Source organism: Meleagris gallopavo, chromosome 1 (assembly GCF_905368555.1).
Source record: "Meleagris gallopavo chromosome 1, MGAL_WU_HG_1.1, whole genome shotgun sequence".
In the NCBI taxonomy this organism is placed as follows: Eukaryota; Metazoa; Chordata; class Aves; order Galliformes; family Phasianidae; genus Meleagris; species Meleagris gallopavo.
Genome location: NC_139404.1, coordinates 46832635 through 46846723, shown reverse-complemented (window position 1 = coordinate 46846723; position 14089 = coordinate 46832635). Strand labels below are relative to the sequence as shown.

General features: G+C 36.7%; 1 protein-coding gene across 2 annotated transcripts in view; it reads right to left on the bottom strand.

Annotated features, from left to right (window-relative positions):
• The window catches only part of ANO4 (anoctamin 4), a 116985-nt gene that overhangs the window by 86206 nt on the left and 16690 nt on the right, over window positions 1-14089 (bottom strand). For both annotated transcript variants that reach the window (XM_085223913.1, XM_085223916.1), the window contains 2 exons: window positions 9900-10036; window positions 3512-3670 (listed from right to left, as the gene is read on the bottom strand). In XM_085223913.1, the coding sequence (XP_085080039.1) occupies window positions 3512-3670; window positions 9900-10036 (296 nt within the window). The remainder of the gene's footprint in view (window positions 1-3511; window positions 3671-9899; window positions 10037-14089) is intronic.

The window sequence follows — 14089 nt, the reverse complement described above, 5'->3', positions numbered from 1 at the left end:
CATGCAACAGAAAAAACATACAGTTTGAATTATTCCTGAAAAATGCAGCAGCATGCTAACCTAACGTCTTACAGCTGGGATATGCAATGACTGATGTGGAGGCAGCAGCCCAAAGGACTGCCTTCCATGAAATATCTTAAACTAGTTCCTGAAACATTCAGTAACCATCAGGAGACTTGCTTGTTAGGTCAGAAAGGAATGCTTTAAAGCAGTTCATTACTTCTACATGGAAAAATTAGTATACAAAAATATGAAAAGTATATAAAATATAGGGTCTGAATGTTTCTTTCACTGCTTAATAGTTTCTCCTTCTAAATTTCTACCTATCAGTTTCTACTGATGTGCCCAACTTTTTTTTCAAATAAAGTTTGTATCAAATCAACTTCCAACTTATGAATTAAACATTTGAGACAAAATGTGAAGCAAAACATATTTAGTACTTTTCATAGCACTGTATGAGTAGTTTAGTGCAGTCATAAGAAGCAAAATTAAAAAAAACAACACAACAACACACAAAAACATGCCAAGCTCAAATTAAAAGTGGTCTATTCCTGTGCAGCTATTTTCTACCCAACATCAACATCCTTTCATATGTACAGCACTTACTTAAACCTAAGATGATCTTTTTCTTTTAAGAATTAGAAATCCAATTTTATACAGATTTTTTTCTAGCAGCATGCTATCTCTTCCTTGCATTTGCATTGTGTTTATAAATCTTTATACCTGTGAAAAATGTAATGCACTCAATTTAATTCTTAGTCTTCATTTTCTCTTGAAACGACGAAGTTTCCAAAAAAATGCTGGGTTTTTGCTATCTCAGAGGGATGAACAGTGTATTTCGAATGATAGATACAATCTGCATTTTCTCTTTATATGAAAGTGATAAGTATATTTTTCTTGGAGTCAATGCGCTGATCTTAAGGCTATTCAAGATTTGGATGAATATGAACCATACGCTCAGAATGTAGACATTCATATCATACCTCCAGTTAACCATTGCCAGTCACCTTTGGCAGGCATTGGTCCTATGTAATGTTTAGAGAAAGTATCTATGCCTGGAAATAGGCATTGCTATTGATACCTCAACTCTAATGAGAACTTGCTTCCTTTGAAGATTGATTCTTCATTTTACTCAATACACAAGTCTATTTCAAAGAGTGTTAAAAAATTTAAACATTGTGGTCATCAAGAATCCCAGTTCAGGATATCATATTTATTTACCTCCCTTGTGAAACACTAACAGATAGAGTAAACATTGAAAAGCAGGGAGAAGGGTCAGAAAATGAAATATGCTGCTCTCTTAGGTTATCCATTCACTCTTAGACCTCAGTTTTCTACATCTTTATTAGTTCAATGATGGGTTCCTTGGCCAGAAATCCCCTTGTTCTTTAGCACAAAAACCACCATAACTTGCATTGGAGAATGGTGTGATATAGCTGAAGAATCTGAATGTGAATTTGTTGAGCAATACTGGTAAAAATGTTATAATGATTTTCTACAGTCAGAAACATATCTGTTCAGACCTTTCTCAGCTACATGATTCTGACATTGTGCCTCAAGTTATCTCAACATTCGTTCATTCATTTCAGATTCACTTTTTCATTCCATGAAGTTAAGTAAACATTTATCTCCCTGCACCCACCATTTCCTGGGTATTTTGCTGTGTTATGCTTGTCAGCTAGTCACTGTAATGCATTATTCTTTTACAGCAATGTTTCTGAGGAATGTGGCTTCAAAACTGCATTGTGAAGAGGTCTGTAAGTTTCCCGTCTCTGATTGCAAATTGAAAACAGGACTAACATGATCAAATGTGAATGTAAGGACTGCCAGCTGCCAAAGAAGAAAGAACCTACCACCACACAAATTCACGGAATGTAAAAATATTTCTCTCAGTCCAGCAGTAACAACCTGTTGTTTCTGTATACGTTCTCTGGTCATACAGACAAACAATCCTCTCATTTTATCTATGAGCAAAGTTTTCCAGTGGAAACAATATATCTAATATGAACAACAATTAGAAAAGACATCTACTTTTAAAATATTCCAGAACTGAAACCCTGCATGATTAGCAGTCTCAACAAAAAGGAGAAGTAGAAAATCATGGGAAATAATCCAGGCATTAATCAATCACACCACACAGCTAAAATCTAAGTGCTGTGCAGCACAGTTGTTACTCTGCAAGAAGGAAGAGAGGGTGTACCAAGAATGTACTTATTTCTTTCAGGATTATAATACAATTTAGAAACTAACGTGATCGTAAAATATTCATGCTAGAGTTTAATTTTAGGCCAGAGTCATAAGTTTTAAAAGACTGGTATCCTAGATTTTAATAATATTATCCTGAGCGATGAGTGATGAGCACAGCCTCATATGGATCACTCTTAGTTTAGAAAATGTACAATTATTGATGCCAGCAAGAAGTCACACCAAGGCCAGATGAGATTAATAAGAAATCAAACTGCACGTCAGCATAATAGAATAGCGTAATAGAAACTGAAATGAATAATCAAATGGGCAGAGTATTCATGCAGTCCAAGCAGGAAACTCCAAATAAATGAAAGGCACAAGGAAAGTCTATCGTAAGCACTTAAACCATAAAGTTGAAAAAGTTCTTTGTGTAGAATGCTGCAAATTTCATAATACTTAAAATATAAAGGGATTTCATAACTTTCACCACAGTAAAGGGCAAGAATTGAAAAAAATCACAATATAGCAAGATTAGTTCAAAACTGTTAGATGTAGCAACATGGAGAATTTATTTCACATTCATTCGCTACACTTCCCAAACTTCAGAGATATTTTCAATGTCTCTCCTGGTGGAGGTAGGGCACAATTCTAAGATATGAAGCTGTACAACCACAGCAGCATTCCCATGTTCTCAGATCTTGTTTTGCAACGCTTTCAACCATTGGTATTTTTATGGGAAGCATATACAACAAAGAAGCAAAGGCTGTCATTTGAGACACCCAGCAACAACATCAGCACCAAAGATGCTACCGTCCAGATTATCTGAAGGAATAATTTAGGGCAACTCTTTGACGTAATCAGTGACATGCACTTAATATCTATCAGTACCAGGTTCATTATAAAAAACGTAACAAAAAGAAACATTTTAACTATAGTGGAGAGAAACAGCTTCCATTCCTTATTCCAGTGTTCTGCAAAGAAAAATGCCTTTTAAGCACACAGGCAGAATATCTTCACATGTACCATTTGTTTTCTCTGTTTGCACAACTCAGAGGATGAAATTCTATGGCCTACTTGTGCATAAGATTGAAAAAGATGACTCTAACAGCCTGTTTTGGACTTCAATCCATGTGTCTGATTTTCCTTTAGGCTATGCTTTCCTGCTGCTCTGGCAATAAGTAGTCTATATTTAGTCATGCTTAAAAGCATTTTTCCACTACTAGAACAGAGGAAAGGGGTTTCAGAGTAAACACAATTCACATTCTGCACAGATTTAAAAGTTTAAAGCTTTTTTTTTTTTTTTTTCCCAGGGAAATTCCTTTACCTCTTTTTCCATTTGAATTCCTTCTGCCCTGATATTTCTTTCAAATACTTCCCTTTTTTCTGTCTGTGGATTGGATTTTCTGTATACCAGGATGTAGTCAATCCGACATTTTCCATCTCTAAAATACAATCCATTGGCTTTGTTTTTATCAGGTACTTCCTGTAAAGAGAAATTCAGACAATTCAGTAATGTTAATTTGCTTTGGTAGCTGTTGCATCAGCGTTTGCATCAAGTTTTCAGTAATACTCAAAAGGAAAGATAAGGAATTGTGACAAGACGTCCAAGTTTTCATGTACTTTACATACAATGCCCCTGAGGTTGTCTGTAAGAAGTACAAATTTCCCTATTTCAAGACCAAGAAGTCTTCTTCGGCAGATGTTTGGCCATATAAGTATGGGATAGGAAAGAACAGAGAATGCAAGTCAACATTCTTCTCCCACTACTCTCTAGAAAATTGGGAATAACTTTTTAAATTGAAAAAAGAGCAGAAAATAGTGTAAGTGAAATCTGAAAATAAAAGAACTTAGTGTAGTGGAATGTCTATGTACACCTGAGAAGAATTATAAATGACTTGAACATTAACTGTACTGAGAAACACTAAATTTGGTACAAAGTTTCTCCTTGCTTTGTGATTACAGTAGTTCCTCTGCTTCACAGGACACAGTCTTGTGCCTTCCTCACTCATAACTCAGAATTTTCTTGGCTTATGGAAAAGCTGAGGCAACCCACTAGATTTATTTGAACATAATTTCTAGTGTTTGGTCTAGTGATACATAAAAGCAATAAGTAGTATTTCTTGATTATTTCCATCAAAGAATGTGCCTGTTCAAATTTTTGCTCAGAGAGAAAGAAAACATTGTTAATAAGAGGTCAAGTGGGCCTTTCTAATGAGATCCAAGAGGCAAACTTGGTCTGTTTTAGAAATTCATGATATGTAGTCCTCTCAAGCTTCTCCTCACAACTAAACACTACTTCTACATAATACAAATTTTGCCCAGGAATTAAATTTTTTCCTTCACCCAAATTGAAACTGTGTGGCAGCTGGTGAGTTTGGAGAATTTTGTTGAAGTAATGAATACAGTAAATGATATGTGAAAACAAACAGCTCTCCCTCAGAGAGAGATAATGGGTAGGGACTTCAGAGGTATCAAGATGAGTTGACTTCAAGCTGAAGAGAGGGTTAGGCTAATTCCTCTTTCTCTTTCTACAATTTTCTCAATTGTTCCTGCCATAAAAAGCCATGCTCGATAATATATGATCCAATCCCCAGGAAAAAAAAAAACACTAAATTGCCTTTCACTTATAGGAGAAATAGGGAATTTTCAGAATACTTGCAATTAGTAGAATTGCTCTTTAACTTCAGTTACAAAAAAAGTGTTAATAATACCGATAGGCCAATTGATTCTTACAAAAAAAAAAAAAAAAAAATCCAATTCAAGGAGTTAAATGTAAACTTTCTACCTGATTCTCAGTGAGCATTTTCTTTAAATGGAAAAACAAAGAAAACATCCCAAATGTACTATCCCCTTTCTACACCCAGTTTACTGAAAGAAGAAAGGGGATTTCTTCTAAGATTCCTTCACTGCAGTGCCTGCCTGACTCCTGACACAGCTTAATACAAACTTGATATAGTGGGAGCTGTTCTTTAAGGTGAAAATGAAGGCAAGAAAAAAGACATAAGCCCTAAGGAAATAACAAACCATTTATATCTATAATGCATATAATGCTGACAAGTGATAATATCAGGATATCAGAAGTATTTTTCACAGCGTATTAAATATGAAAACAGCTCAGGAAACACAGTCTTTTTTTTCTTTTTTTTTCTATAAACGATGTTGAGAAGACATGAAAAACCAAGCAGAGCATTTAAATAAAAGAACAGTGCAGCAGAAGATTCAGAAGGTTCAGAGGCAGTGGGCCAGCTTAATGGTTCTGCTCTGGTTTCTAAGCCTCCTGCTGTTCTTCCAGTTCTGCAGGTCCTATAGACACCGTGTGTATTTTAGCAATGAAGGAGTGCAGTGGGGATGTATCCATACAGTAGAGGACAATCTGTACTGATGGCCTGCTGTACACACCATGTAGGATTGAGGGTTTACTTTGGGCCCACTCCAGTGTTGTTCCAGAGACTCTCTAGCTGATATCAGCTCAAGTATATCTCAAAATTTATTTGCATCGAAGAAAGATCCAGGTTTGAAATCCGGGACTGCTCCGCAGTGCAATCCAAGGCATGGGTAGGACCTATTGAGAGATTCACTTCAAATTTACACTCCTGATTGGAACTAAAATGGTAATACAGACCAGCTCAGACTTCAACACAAGGAATGTCTCTTTCTCCATAAGGAACAGTGAATCCATTGGAAAAACAGATTTACCCTCTGGCTTTCTATGTTTCACTTTTCTCTGAAGAAAATTCATTTAGCCTACACTGACTCATCAGTGCATGTAGAACCTTACAATTAAGGAATGCCTAAGAGATTTAGATAAGTTATTTATCCTGTAGGACTTATTTCTCAATAAGTATGACTGCCTGAGACAATTACTTTCTCTTGGACCTGTGAAACCATCCTAACTACAGTATTGTCATTTTTCTTCCAGAAGGGTAGCTTTGACAACATTGACACTTGGAAGTAGTTTTCATTTTAGAAATTCTGCGTGAGAAATCGAGAGTGATAAACTGTAGTAGACTGGTATGGGCTCCAAGAATGTACACTTGCTATTTCCCTGCTATAGCCTGTAAGGAGGATTTATAGAGCGAACTTGTTACAAGAACTCTGAGGGTGCAAATGTCTTATATGATATGGAGACACTCAAATTAGCTTATCAGTGTTAGGAAACAGCAGCTGCAGGACTTTTTGCACCAGCCTCAGCATTCTAGATTCGCACTATTCCAGACAGAGACTTTTCTGCCACCTTGGTATTCATGCTTTCCAGACATTGCCTCTCCTTTCCCCCTGTCATGACTTCAAAATTCACTTTTCCTTAAAAAAAAAAACCAAAAAAAAAATCATAAATCTAGAACCGAGTTTTACTGCTGTTTTTGGTGGAAAAGTTGTCTAGATAGGTGTGTCAAATCTCCATTCCTTTGTCTGAAAAAGGATACCAGAAGAAACTGGCAGAATGGAAAATACTTCATTTTAGCAATAAATTTAGCATTTCTGGCTACCTAAAGTTGTGTAACTGGGAACTCTTTTCCAAGGAATACACCAGTTTTCTTATCCTTACACCCTTGGTGGCAGCCATCAATATTCATAGGCATGTGACTCATATACGCATACATGTTACAAGGACTTTTGCCTAAAAGCTTGTCCTGAGTATCTCATTACTCCAAATCAGATAATTTGTAACCCTATCAACGATGGAGACTTTAAATGGAACTTCATAATCAAAAGTGCCAATAGGAAAATCAAGGGAATTCAAACTTTTATCTGCAAGTCTTCTGAAAAAATAAGTCAGAATGGACCCCCCAGGGTTCACTAATTTAAGAACAAATTAGACTTTGTCTTCATTCCTGCTTCCTTTGGTACTTAGTTATTATCAATACGAATGCTCAATAAACATACGATCATGGACTTTTGAGGAGATCACCTTCTCCTGCTGTTTGTGGCTACTTGAAATTACAGTCCACTGCATAAAAATTCCCAACTGGGAGAGGTGGTTAATACTTGTGATAACCTATGTGGAAAAAGAATCCAGCAGCACCCACCTTTTAGAATACAGTTCTGATCAAAGAAGGAGAGAATTTCCTGTATGGGTGAGTAAGTTCTTTTTCGTAATGCCATTTTGACCCTTTAAATTACAGTTTTGCGTAGGCTGCCAGTGTATTTTTCCCTTTACCTAAACTGGTCAGTATATTCATTTTGACACCATATATTTAGTTATATGGAGCTTTTTCTAATAATGAAGTTATGTGGGCTGCAAAACAAAATGCCTAAAAGTTAAAAAGATTTGTAGTTTTCTGTGAAAGCTTAGATAGTGTCGTTCTAGATCCTTGTCACTGAAGAAGACAGGAATTTGATGGAAAAAAAAACATGTAGTTAACATGTACTGAGTTAAATACAAGAAAACTAAGCTGAAACTGCACAGGGTATCAGAGGTGCCATAAAGAACATCAGAGTTCTTATGTGCAATATGAATAACTTTTTTTCTGCTATAATAGTGCAAGTTCCAATTTATACAAAAGATTGTTAAACACTATTCTGCACAATGTTAGAAACACTAAACCCAAATATCACTAGAATTTGAGCTTAAAGTGAAGAGTGTATGGGTCACTTTTACAGTTTTAATTTCAAAACTACTTATATCAGCTGGAATCTCAAGAACATATACATTACTTTAAGTAGAAATCAATTTTTTTTACCAGTTTCTTCATTCTAACTTCCTTGAATACAGAAGGCTGATTTAATACACTATAGAAGGAAAGGCAGAATAGATGAAGAATTGAAGTGTAGATCTTAAACCATTTTCTTCTTTCTTTCTGTTGCAACTCTAATTTTCAGAAAATGAAGCTTCAATCAAAACAAAGTTTCAAAATTCTAGTCACAGTATGTCCCAAGATTTAGATTTGGAACTGTACACCTAGAACCTACTGTTCTCAGATCAGTACACACAAAGAAAAACATGATTTTTAGTTTGCTCAGACCTCACCTCTGTCTGAATGAAACAAAACAAAATAATGACACATCTTTAGCCAAACGGCATGCTGAATCCTTATCTAGCTCTACATCTTTGATGATACTGTTGATAAAGCTCTACCATAAACTCTTCAAGGGATTTTCAGGTTAAGCGTGAGCAACAGACAACTGAAACAAACAGTATTCCAACTTGTCAGCTAAGCAAACTAATAAGAAAACTTTATGTTTTTTTTTTTTTTTCCCTCTAAGGTTTTTGGATTATACATTCATTTTAATGGATTGAAATAAGAACATCTGAAAAATGTATAATTTCCTTTTGGAGTAAATCTGGGGACTCCATGGACTTCAAAACTTTTTTCTTTTCTTTCTTTCTTTCTCACTCTCTCTCTTTTTTTTTTTTTTTTTTTGGTAGGCTACGACATTCTTTTTTTTTTTTTTTTTTTGCTCTTATACATATAATTGACCTATATAGTTATTTTCCTCAGTTATGGTTATGCAATAAATATATAAATAAACCTATTCAACTAGGAAAGTTTTCAGACATTTCCCCTTTCCCTTTAAAAAAACAAAAAAGTATACATTGAACAGGTGAAAAAAGGTTTTGCTGTTAAATTAATAGCAGCATATATTGTTCTCTCTCATCACTTCTCTTCCCGATCATTTTCTGCTCACTTTTCCTCCTTAGTATGCAAAAGTTGTGTGCCTTTCAACCCTGCCCTTTAGTTAGAGACCACATGGTACACGATCACAAAAAGCTACACATAAATATCATGTCAGGTTACTGTATTATAATTCAAGTAGGTGAAGAGGGCCCTTTGTAGGTTGTAGGGGAGGCTGTGAAAGAGCAATGAGGGAAGGGGAAGATGAAATTGTGAGCAAGGTCAAACACATCTCTCAATGGAATGAATTTTGTCACCCTAATTATCTGTCTAAACATTCTAGGAGTGTAGCTCTCTGTGGGCTGAATTTCTAGTACAAGAAAAATTGCTCCATCAAATAGTCTTATTGTGCTCTCTGTATCAGTTGTAGTTTCCATGGAAATAAATAGGATGCATTACTTTTGGTACAATCTATTTTACCTACATAACCTCCTGAAAAAGTCATTGTCTGTAACTATGCCTTCTAAGATACTAAACAAAAGACATGGGACAGAGGCTTAAATAATATCCTATGGTCTTCCATTCGTCTTAGTTGTTAGCATGGTTCCTTCCAGTTCTGATCTGTGCTGATCAGCACTTTGCCAAAAATCCTCAGGCACAGTTGGGAGGTAACCACTCCAAGCAAGTAGTCTGGATGTGGTCACTTCCCCTAAGCAGGTGAAAGGAGGTCTTAGAGCCAGGGATGAGTCCATTGTCTCCTCACTCCCTGAGGTAGGCATAGCATTCATAGGCAGTTAGAACAGTTAAAGGGTATGACATTCCCTTCAGACACAGAAAGGCCCAAATTTTCATGCTTGAGCCTACAGTGCTTTGCCTGTATTACGACGTAATTTAAAAGGGACTATGTGCTGAACAATGATTCCTCTTTGGTATGTTCTATGTATCAACATTATGCATCATCAAGTCTGTCCTGCTCTTTACTTGATTAGAAATTGTTGTGTATCTGACAACTAGTACCTTTATGAGATTTATAAGTACTTCTTCTTCATCCATACTCCAGATGGATTAATTTAAGGGATGAAAATGAGATTTTGAATGAAATCACATTTATTTCCTTTTTATAGTGAACATTATTTTAATAATTTTCTGTCTTCTTACCTCTCCCACCACTTCCAACCTGCTGGCATCGTCAGAAGTACTGGTCAAGTTACCATGGTGAAGCAGGGAATCATCATCTTTGGAAGGGCTGTTCACACCTTCTAGCTCATCAAAAAAAATGTTGACATCCTTAGCTACTAAAAAACAAAGATAAAAACATATGTTCAAATACATTCGAGCCAAATGAAGATGAGTGTAACACATTATCAATTATCCCGCTTTTTAGTTCTGGTGTATCTATGATGTTAAGTTTAAAATCTCCTGATGAGCAGTGGTGAAGATTTAGGATATCATAATATCTCTCTGATCTTAAATAAGTAATTATCTGTCACAATAAAACATTTGTTAGCCATTTCCTTGGATTCTCTTGGGACAAGTGGCTTAAAGGATTGCTTTCTTTATCACAGCCACAAAAAATTGCTTTCAATGAGGAAGGTATTTTTAAACTATTGCACAAAATATCAAGTTAGAAATTGTACAGACCTGTGGCAGAAGATCTCAAATAAGTACTGCTACTTGAAAGACACTGAATATATGAGCCTGGCTAATCATAACTTTCACAAAATTTGGCATCTTTTGATATATATAATGCTAACATATTCAGATCTACTGACTGCCCAGCCTTCAGTCATGCTACATTAAATCCAACTTGATAAAAATCAAGGGGATATAAGGTCCTGGATCACATTCCCCTGTTTTGGAGGCCTGTCACTGGGTCTCAGGTCCAAGACATTGGTGTACATGGGGAGAGGCCCCAGACAGTGTTCTGGGTAGCCCTGCTTGCCCACCCCATGTCCATGTCTGACACTGATGCCCCTCACTGGGCCTAATCTTAATCCCCAATCTGCAGGCTAAAGTCCTGGCCTGGCCTCAGCCCATCCCCAGAGAGGTGCCCAATGCATGGGGTTGCAGTTGTCCCAAGGCTCCTGACTGCTCTGCTCCCACCTGAGTGGTGGGGTGGGCCCTGGCTATTGGCGCTGCCATGGGACAATCCAATGGGGAGCCCCCATGGAGCAGTCAGCTCACACCATGTGTGACTGAATACAACAACTTGAGTAACTGAGTTTAACTTCTTCCAACTTTTATGCAATGTTGTGTCATGATAATTTTATAGTAATTAAAATAAAAGCATTGGAAGACTTTGAACGCATTAAATGCTGGCACTGTACTCAAGGTTAGAGTCAGAAGACAATGGGAAGCTGTAGGCAGAGTTTCTTTGCACTTCTACAGTACCACATAAAGGCCATTGGCTTCAGAGACTGAGGGGCTGCTGGACAGAACACGTGGGAATGGGAGACATGGGCAGGTAGGCTGCAGCCAGCCGGGTCTATCACTGCACTCCAAGGCTGCAGATTTTGGGTGAAAGGATGGTGAAGAGCTGCATGTGGGGAGAAGAAAGATATCTTTGTTGAGGATCAAGCCTCAGCTGTGCAGAGGTTTCATTCACCTCTCCAGCCTCATGTTTCATAGGCAAAACCCAGAATTATGACAGCAGAGTTGTCTTGGAAGAGGCCTCAGAAGGCAGCTGCTGAGCCTCTTCTCCTGACTCATTCCTGGCAGAAATTTATCTAGTCCACCATTCCTCATTGTTTTGTTAATCTGACTTTTTGGACACATTTTTTTGTTGTACAGTATACCCCTGGCCCTTTTGCTTCTCTGCTGTTCCCCTAAGTTTGTGACAGGCAGTTGTCATTACCGTTGATGTGAATTTACATTAACAGGTAACAGACAAAAATCTCTAATTGCTAATGGCAACTTTACTCCATTTTTAACTCCTGGCTGCAGATGTAAAAACACATTCCTCCACTGCGGAGAGAGTGCATAGCTGCCAGAAATTAAAGGACATTAACTGTTCCCCAGCCATCGTAAGTGCTTTGTGACCTCCTTTCCACCCTTCCCTACTTCAGTGGGCTATGAACTAGTTTAAGAAATCTTTTTTCTTTAAATCTTCAATGCAACAGACTCTGTAGATTACCTGTTCTTTACTCTCACAATCCAGGGAAAGATTTCTTCATGTCCTGAACATGCATCTATGCTACAGTTTACATATATTATTATATTACTGTCCATTGTGAGCACTGCTGCCCTTTTGCACTTGCCTTTCATAGTATCTAAAGTCTGTTATTACAACTGTGGGTAGATTAAAAAAAAAAAAAAAAAAAAAAAAGAAGACCCTATTGAAAGCTTCAAGCGTTCTTCATTTGCATACACACAATAAGGACAATGTTGACAACATACCTTGTGTTTTACATCACAGTACTTTAGCTTATGAGGCTACTAAGAATTTCAGCAGCAACAGAAAGGTATACACATCCAAATAATCCACACTAGATACAAACCTAATAAACTAACACGAACACTGTAATTTTTAATTGAAATTCAGAATTTCTAACACTTTTATGAGTGTATTCTCCATCTAGGCAGTATAACGAGAAATCTTGTGCCAGATTAAATGTTTTTAGGATAACATACTAATCTTCAAGTTTAGCAATTTTGGAGTTGAATATTCTATCTCATAAGATAATAATCTAGATGTAGATCACTACCAGTTTTTGCACAAATGTTCAAATGAGAAGAATACTCAACATACAGAACTACTGGAACAAGAAAACATATGAAATGATTTGAAGCTTCACTGAAATGAAATCCAGAAATGCACCTCCAAAAAGTACATGATCAACACCTCAGCATAGTCTGAAAACAACTATGTGAGAAAAATGAACCCACAAATATAATCAAATAGGGAAGTTCTCAGAGGATTATGAGAGATGTATATCTGTTGCAGACAGGAGCAGTGAAAGATGAAGAAATGAAAGTAATTTTGCTTGCATGTTATCCTAACGCTGCTTTTCCTGCCACTGCCCTGGTATAACTGATGAGACTTTTGAGATACTAGAATTGCTCTTTCCTGGAGTGCCAATAATGCTTGGACTTGCAAAACAGATGTTTTTAAGTGGGTGTCTGAGATGCACAAACTGGTGTGAAAGAGGACAGATATGTTTGGAAGTTTCAAACAGAGAATTGCTGGATTATTTTCAGGTTTTGTGAGGAACTCAAAATCTCATTTCAAGGTTATTTTAAAATTCAGCCCAACTCAGTAGGGACTATAAATTGTGGAAACTGCAAACCTCAGCTGGTTAGTGAAACTAGCTACAAGGACCTGTCTGGACTGCCAGCAATGGAAAACTGCTACTATCAATAGTACACAGGTAATTGTTCATTGGAAGCTTCAACAAACAGGATAAATAGTGAAGAGATGTTCTGAACTACCTTGTCTGTGACCCTCTTCCAGTCACAGAAAGTTATGCTACTGGTGATAACGTGGAGATCTTTATACTTCAGATGCCTTGCTGTTTTTATTTTTGAAGATATACTCCTATTATTTCACTCACTGGTACTAAACATGGGACTGAAACATTTGCTAAGAACATTTCCCTACCCCAAATCTCATTGGATAATAAACAATATTATTTAATAAAATATTGTGCCACAAATGTCAGTAAATTATTTAAAAACTCACAAGTCTTATTTGCTTCAGCAATGATGATGATACTTCCAGTGCAACTCTTCTGTTGGCTTTACCTAACTCGGCTATTCTACTGCAATGAATAAGAGCACTCACTCCTACACTGATGCTAAAGGCATAATCAGAGTTCCACTTTCTCTCTTCCCTTCAGACAATGATAAATACATATATCATCAAATGATCCTAACAGAATGATATCTAATAATTTTATTATTTATATGCTTTTGACCATTCATTTGAGAAGCAGACTGGCACTGGTATATGGTGATATCTTTTTAGGCAATGAAATTTTACAGCAATGCAGAGCAGCACGTACATTGCTACAGGAGATATCAAGAACTCCCTCCTATGGTTTTAGATTAGCTTCATTATGCATGTTCATTTCCCCCCCTCATGTTCCACTTTGTGGGGAAAAAAAATAAAAATCAGTAAGTTGAAAATTCAGAATCCCTTAAATTAAAAAAATGTGTGAATACAAATCATTTCAACACAAATGTAGCAGAATCACATATTTTGGAAACTGAACTCTAGGAAATTCTAAGCAACTCTAGGAATTTCTAAGCAAGAAATCTCAATGGTTCCACAAGCCTCTCTGGAAGAGAGCACTCAAAAGTTACACCCTTATCCTCCTGAAGACAGACACTCAAAATTCAAGGTGCCTAAA